Below are 8,611 nucleotides of genomic sequence, written 5' to 3'. Positions count from 1 at the left end.
TACTACTTGCTTATTTGGCTCATAAGCCTTGCAATTTGTTTCAGTGCTTGAATTTGACATGTTAAGTCTTTCTCTCACTTATGGTTTTCTTGTTTTAGTAATGACATCTTGAGCTTTGATTATGTTTGGTTCAATTTTTCATTTCTTTGCTTTCTATACATTCTTGCCTTACTTGTAACTTTGTTTTTATCTTTTCGTTTTGTAGGTTTGGTCTTAATGGTTCCGGTTCGAAACTGAAACGAAAGATTTTAAAGTCGACTTCTGCATTTATAGGAATTTAAAATATTTCAATTGTTGTATTTCTAACTTTTGACTTTCAAATTAAGTTCGAAGTTAATATATAAATTCTGATTCCAAAACTAATATTATAATAAATTTTTATTTCTAAATTAATATTTTTTTTAAACAAGAAATTCAAATTAATTTTTTATTGGTCACTAAATTATGCAACTAATTTATAAGCATATATCAATAATGTGGCTGCTAAATAGTCGCAAACCACTGCAACTAATTTGTAACTAAAAATAAATATTGTAGTCACAAATTAGTTACTTAAATTAGCCACTAACTTATAAATGTTTTAAATTAGTCGCAAGTAAAAAGAGACTAACTAGCAACTACTATTTACTAACTAATACGAGACCAAAACCGTGGTCTCAAATTATTTTTGCAACTGCGACCTTAGTTACAAAGGAGTTGCTAATATACCACTAACTATATAGTCTTACTTTAGTCGCTCTTTTGGGACTAATTTGCAACCAACATTATTTGCGACGAGCTATTTCTAACTGAATCAAGTAGTTGCAAAATAGTCATAATATCTATAGTTGCAACTATCTTCCAACTATTCTTGTAGTTACAAAATTGATGTTTTCTTGTAGTGTACGAAATATTGCAACTAGAATTCAAATATAATAATTTTCAAAACGAACTAATATTTTCTTGTGTGAAACATTTTGGGTAAGAAATTTAAAGTAAACACTAAAAACCTATGCGTGTACCCGTTTAAAGATGTTTTGTAATGTTTACGCTTCACACCACAAAGTGCTAGTTTCATTATTATTAGTTTTTCTTTTTGGAAACAGTTTCATTATTTTTAGTTAGTGTTTGCAAAATGATGCTATATATGTCAAAACAAGGCTTTTAGATTTTAAAGATTTTTTTTTTAATGATGCTATATATATATGTCAAAACAAGGTTTTTACATTTTCTGACTTTATATTGTTGATGATCTTGAGATCGTTGTTTTCTTAAGTTATCATTTCAGTTTGGAAATAAAAATATATAAATGTTTGTTACTTCTCTTTAAACTGTCCCCCACCCACCCCCTCTGAGTTTTTAATTAAAACAAATCTAAAAGCAAATGTTGGCTTTTCTCCTTAAGAGTTAATTTAATTGATGAAATCGACAGGTCAAAAGTTAGATTATTATAAAAATAACAAATGAAGCCGGTCAACTTTGAATGTTTTTGCACATTATCTATATGACACATAACCCCCCACTTCTAAACCTTTAACTATTTAATAGTATAGATTTGCTCGGAAAGCATTTGCTTAATAGATGGTTCTTGATTTTTTTTATACAGTCGATTAAATGGTTCTTGAACTTTTTTATACAGTCGATAAGGATTGACATCAATTGGTGGTGATGGACGAACACAGTTCATGAGTAAAAAAGTTATAAAATGAAGAGAATCACATTTGCATACGGAGTTAAAAGCGCTTCGATGGACTATGAATAACATATTATATCATTTGAAGTAATAATAATAATATTGTTGATCCTATTTTGTTGTAGAAATTTATTTTAAAAGTTTTTATATGTAATAAAATTATATTAGTCAATAATATATTTTCATTAAATTTAATTAATAATAACATTAGGAAATTGTTATTACATAATATTGTACGCATACATAAATATAAAAGTGTAAGCAAATTCATAGAAACAAAATAAAAAAACATGACATAGTAATAGTCTAAACCTATTTTTAAATGACATAAATTAAAGGTACATAATTTGGATCCACAAATTAGATATAATTTTTTTTTATGATAAATGGACTTTGTGATCTAATAACTATTTGATCACAAAATTTATCTATTATTTATTTACCAAATCATAGGATGAATATTGTTTGACATATGATTTTGTTTAGATCTTCATAAAATTAAATATTTTAAATATGTCAATAAAAATGGGGGAATAAAATACAATAATTAAATAGTGTAGATATATATTTAGTTTAATTTTCTAAGTTACTAAATAATTGGTCGAACAAAATAATTTCTTAAGGTAAAAATTTTAATGACTCAATTTTTTTTTTTGACAGCATAAGAGACTAGAAGCCTATGAGACCACCAGTTCAGATAGCCAAACCGGAGGTAAAGAATCGACATATAGCATAGCTGAAGGAGAACTCCTCGCACCACGTGCCAGTTTGTCCGCCATTGTGTTTTGTGCCCTTGAGATATGTCTGATCATGAAGTTGGGGAAGAAAGTCTTACTTCGACAGAATTCTTCCATGTGTGTAGCGAACGCCGACCATTCTTCAGGTGAGAACACCATCTTCACCGATTGAGAACAATCCGTCACAAATACTACATCTGAGAACTGCAGGGTCTTCATGCACTCCATCGCCCAAATCAGAGCTTCACATTCAGCATCTAAAGGTGATAGACTACGTCGAAGGTTCATTGTGCCCATCATTACGTCCTCTGAATTCATCTTCCGGCAGTACCAGCCCTGGCTTGTAAAAACATCATGTTCTCTCCACGCCCCATCAATGTAGCAAACTCGAGAGGACCCCAATGTCTGCCAACTCCCATCTGGCGGTGGAAACCCATGATTCTCTTGAACCAAAAGTTGGGCCTCAGCTCAAAGTGATCCTTCAACTACCGCTCTGCGCAAAATTTCTTGAGGATTTCCATTCTTATTATTATGAATTTTGTCATTCCTATTTTTTCATATATACCACATAATCCATGGAAAATACTCCGAGTCAACATCTTTTGGGAGTCTCCAAAAAAAGATGATCCAGACTGGTAAAAACTGAGAAAGATGGGAAGATTCCGAGAGGGGAAGAGATTCGAGATAAAACCCATGTTTGAAGTGCGGTGGATATTCAAAAATAATGTGATAAATGGATTCTTCCTCTGCCCCACAAATACCACACCGGAGATCACACTCTATACCACGAGCCTTCAGATTTTTGGATACTGGTAGTGTCCTAGATAAAACTTGCCAAACAAAGTGTCTCAATTTTAGTAGATTATGGATTTCGTAATCGGCAATGGATTACTTATTTAGCTGATGAGCCCATTGATTAGATGAAGATTTAGTTCTCAAGTGTTTTTCTTCTTGGAAAACTAAAACTTTTATAAATTAATAATATTACTAATTATTTTTTATCTATAAATATTAGAAATTTATAAATATTACCATAAATAGAAATATTTTTCTAATCAATAATATTATATTAAATATTTTATGGATGACAAAAAAAAAGATGACAAAAAAAAATTTCATGAATTTATAAATAAAAATAATATACAAAAACAGTTATGATAATAAATATCACATATCACAATATAATAAATGATAACATTATATTTGACTGTCCATAGATTTGAAAGTGATACATTTTCATAAGTTCAAATTTAAAAGAAAATATGGTTACAACTTTTATGTTGATGATGAAGTTGAAGACAATACTAGTATATATTTGAAAGCAATAATGTATATATACAAAATTAATTATTACATCTGATATTATTTATAATATTTGGATTTATACTCAAAATATAAATAAAATTAAAATTTATACAATAAATGAAAATTTGAGGCGAGCTTTAATGAGATTTCTCAACTTTAACTAAAAACAAACAATACTAAAATAACATCTAGTATATGGTAACTCTGCTACATGTGCATGAATTATTTAATTATAATGTGTTTTGCATGCGCATCATGATAAAAAAGCTCTTTCTCATGTGATGTTGTCCAATAATATTAATATGTTTAATAACTAGTAATTTTTTTATTTATGTTTCTTAAATTTGGTTTATGTTTTATTTAAAAACAAAACAAATTGATAAAAATATCTTCGTTTTTAAAATAGGCTCAAATATGATTTGAAGATTCTAGCTACGACATGCGTTCAATACAAAATCTGGAAAGCTGCAGATATGACAAAAAGATGGCAGATATTCTAGACTGACATGAGTATGAGACACTCTCCACGCTTGCTGGAACAACAAACCAAACAAGAAGAGGAACTAGCAAAGACCTTACGAGACTTCTAGAAGCATCTTCCCATTCCGCATAAACAAACAAAACTTAAGTTATTAATTAATACATTTATTACTAATTTAAAATTACTATAATAAATTAGTTTTTTAAACTGTTAAAAGTTCAAACTAGACATCGAGTTATATTTATATTACAATTTTTTTGAAAATCTTTTATACATTACTTTCATTAATGATAACCAAATATTGTCCATTATATAAAATTAAAATTTTATTTAATATTTAATCATGGCTCTTTTTGCTTCTGAATTTTTATTTTTTTATGATTGAAAAATACTTTCGGAAACCAACAATATATATAAAAATTATATTTATATTTTTAAAATACATTTTCCTTTTTTGTCCCACTGTTATTATTTTTATTTATAATTGATGGTGTATATCATTTTATGATATTATTAGAATTAAATATTTATATTAAATATTTAAATATGATTTTATTTACTTTATTAATTTCAATTTTTGTATACAGTAGATATTTTTATAAAAGAGTTAAAAATTGTAAACTTATCTATAAATAGGAAGAGAAGATCACTGTCGACTTCTTAACTGATATATATCAGTATCATAAATTCATCGGCATGAAAACAAACTATTTTACATTGTAAATAATTTACTAATTAACTAAGCATAACTATAAAAATGATAATGATGCTAAAAAGGTAAAAGGTAAGATGAGTTAAAGTTTCTTACTATTGTTTGATAATTATGCTTTATGATTTTAAACATATACTTCCTCCGTTTTTTAATATAAATCGTTTTAGAATTTTTCACATAGATTAAGAAAATCATTAATTTTTTATATTTTCTAAACAAAAACATCATTAATTATTTACTTAACCACAAATCAATCAATAATAAAATATAAAATATATTATCATTGGTCATATAATATTAATTATTAATAAATTTTACATAGAAAACCGAAAACGTCATATAATTTGGAATATAATTTTTTTTTCTAAAATGACTTATATTAAAAAACGGATAGAGTATATACTAGACAGTTTACTGTCAGAATTAAAACACGTATTGTCTAGTCATTAATTTATATATACTAAAAATATGACAACATTTTCTAAAGGGCTTAAAAATATGACAACATTATGAATTAAGAAAACTGGTTTGGTAGCAACTATTATGCCCAAATAACCAACTGCTTTAATTGGTCGGAGAAGAATAGGTTAATAAAACCCCACCATTAATTTGAAGTTGATCTTCTCAATTCTTTGAATACTTAAGGCGACGATGTGTTGTGATTATGATCACCTGACCGTAAATTAAATATTATTTCTCTTGTTATGATCTCAACAGTATGGTCTTTGCCTGTTTGGCCAAGTACACTATCTCATACTTTACCCAACTTTTACGTTAACTTTGCTAGCTTTTGGAATTTTGTCTAAAGATTTGAAACCGATTCAACGGGTTTTCAATTAAAAATGGATAATCATAGCACCTGCTTCGCTTTATAAAGAAAGTTATAAAGAAAAAGCTGATATTAGTGCTTCTTATAAGTGATCACTGAATTTTTCTTATATTTTTTTGGCGATAATCTGAAGTGTCTCAGGCTAGGACCTAGACAAAATTTCTAGACGGTTGATCCATTGGGGATAAGTAAAGCCAATTACTCTACATGAAATTTAGATACTCATATTATCTGATTACACGAATAGATAATTTGATAGATTTTAGGATTTGAGCTGTTTAACATCTTCCGAGCCCTTCGTATTATTTGCGTAGTCTATATTTTTATGTTATGGGGTTAATTATTAAAGAGTATAGATAAGGTTTATGGTCTGAATGTGCAGATGAAAAGTTATATTGGATGAACTTTGTTTACTAAGAATATACTGTAAGAACAAAGAACACAAAAACACAAAATACTAATGAACAAGATTCTTCAAAAATAACGGTTGTCTTTTATTAGAAATCTCTTACATAAATTACACTTTTTGTTTAATCATATTTACTCGATTTCACACTTGTGAATCGATACTGATCAATTTCTGATCTACCCAACCTTAATCTAACAGCTAAGTTTCCCGAATTGTTCAACACCCAAAACCTGGTTCAACTTTGACACATCAATGTTTTTTCTCTGCACTCCAAAAACGCTCAAGGCAAACTCTCAAAGCTTGATGTCTTTAACCTCTCAAGCCAATCTTCGTTTTAGTCTTGATAAGTCTAAATCTTCTGATTCATCCTTATTTTTTCATTATCTCTTGCCAAATCGTAATTAATATCTCCAACCAATAAGATGACGCCATGTCATAACACCTTATGACTCGTGCAACCACGAAATAACGTCGAACACATTTATTTGCAGACTCCTGGTCTCAACAATCTCCCTCTTTTCACTGAGTTTTACAACTCAAGATTACTAGCTAACAATTGCAAGAAATTCTCCTTTAATTAAGTATCATCAAACTGAAACAACTCTTCAATCTCCCCCTGCTTGAGTTACAAAACTCTTTGAAAATCTCCATAACATATAATTCCTTTGTCACATCTCTTAGAACCCCATCTTGCTCATGCCAAGCATAAAGAATTGGTTTTATTAACATGCTTGGGTATACCTTGAACAACTTCAATATTAACACATCTCCTGTTGACATTTGTTCATCCCAATTTTTCTGAACATGCTACGTTGCACATAAGCTCTTGAACACTTCTAGTCTCCTTACATTTGGAATACAAATCTGATTTTGCAATCCATACCTTACAATAGCTTTTTGGCTCAACGTAACATTTGTTTTCACTCCAAGCCTTTTTGATATTGTTGATTCGCTCATAGCAAAATTGATGAGTATGTCCAAGTTTTTCACAAGAATAACATCCATTGTTGAGTCTATGCTCATCCAGCCTTCCTTGAATTAATCTTGCTTTCCAAAACATAATAGTATCTCTATATGACTCTATGTTACCCACATAAGTAGCAGTCTTCTTTGACCTTATGATTTTCCTATTCAACAAGTACTTGTTGGCTTGAACAGGTTTGATGCGATTCAACCTCATTTGGTTTAATATCAGAAACTGGTTCAGCACGAACAAAATTAGTGTGATATGCTTGATTTGATCCACTACTAGAGCTTGACATGTGATTGCCTATGTAGCCAAGACCCCAATTCTGTTTTGCAGGCTGCCCCATGGCAAGAAGAGTATCCAAGTCCTTTGTTCATTTGCTCAACATCCTGATCTTCTTGTGATTGTCATTCAAATTATGCTCAAGACTTCTGCTCTTCTCTTTTTCTTCTGAAAAAAAGATTTGATAATCTATTTATCTTTAATTCCAATACATATATATTTTTCTGTTCAGCTTTTGTCTGCTTGTGCAACCCGTTATCCTTCTTTGAACATGTTGACGTCTCCAACATCAATGTTGTAGGCTTTTCCATCTCCATTATATTAATCTGAGCTTCTAGTAGCGCCTTGTTCTTCAGCATGTTCATATTCTCGTTGCTCAATTCAACCCAACTATCATAGAGCTTACGATATTCAGACTTCACATCTATCTCTCCATCACTATCTGAATCAGAATCCATCTCTAATTCTTCATCACTTTCTTTTCCAACAAAAGCTAGAAGCTTAAGCTTTTCATCACTTCTCTTCTGATGATATGGACGTTCAACCCCAGACTATCTCTTGCACACATCATGGCAATGAGAATCACATGTTTGACTACCCTTACTAGTACAACACTCATGTGAGTTAGAGTTCCTTATGTGGTCTTTCTCAAATTGCTTTAAAGCCTCCTTGAAGTTTTGTGTCAACAATTCAACACACTCGTCCAATTTTTGATTCAGACTTTCATGAAGCGACTGAAATCTATCAATTTCCTTCTCAGCAGCAAAAAATGTTTCATTTCCTATTTTGGATGGACAGGTAGTTGCTTTCCATCTCTTCAGCTTTAAGAATCTCAACCAACTGTGAAAACTTCATCTCATATGTATTCATCATAACCTTGAACAATGCCTTATAGGATGCAAACTTCCTTGGAAGACATCTTATCAGCTTTTTGACCAGTTTCTTATACTTAAATTTCTTACCAAGGACAATTGCTTCGTTTGCAATAGAACTCAGCTTTGAGCTAAAGCTCGTGATAGATTCTTCTTTCGTCATTTTCAAGTTCTCGAACTGAGAGACCAAATAATCTATTCTTGCTCTTTTCAAAGTGGAAGTTCCCTAATAGTATTCCACAAGCGTGTCCCATGCATCCTTGGCTGAACAACATCCTTTCACGAGTTTAAACTGATGAGAACTAATTGTGTGAAAGATCTCTGATAGCTCTTTCGCATTGAGTC

The 8,611-nt window shown here is 30.1% G+C and overlaps 1 protein-coding gene across 1 annotated transcript; it reads right to left on the bottom strand.

The window, feature by feature from the left end:
* Nucleotides 1–2,349: 2,349 nt before the first annotated feature.
* On the bottom strand, nt 2,350–2,706 carry LOC106302295. The gene has a single exon (XM_013738836.1). The coding sequence runs from the start codon at nt 2,704–2,706 to the stop codon at nt 2,350–2,352; it is 357 nt and encodes a 118-aa protein (XP_013594290.1).
* Nucleotides 2,707–8,611: the final 5,905 nt, after the last annotated feature.

The sequence above is a fragment of the Brassica oleracea genome, chromosome C7, assembly GCF_000695525.1.
Source record: "Brassica oleracea var. oleracea cultivar TO1000 chromosome C7, BOL, whole genome shotgun sequence".
Lineage (NCBI taxonomy): Eukaryota > Viridiplantae > Streptophyta > Magnoliopsida > Brassicales > Brassicaceae > Brassica > Brassica oleracea.
Note: the sequence above shows the minus strand (reverse complement) of the source record. Positions and strands in the feature narration are given on the sequence as shown.

Bases quoted from the DNA above. Each gene is read 5' to 3' on its own strand.
- LOC106302295 (XM_013738836.1), bottom strand. From the start codon at position 2,706: ATGGGCACAATGAACCTTCGACGTAGTCTATCACCTTTAGATGCTGAA.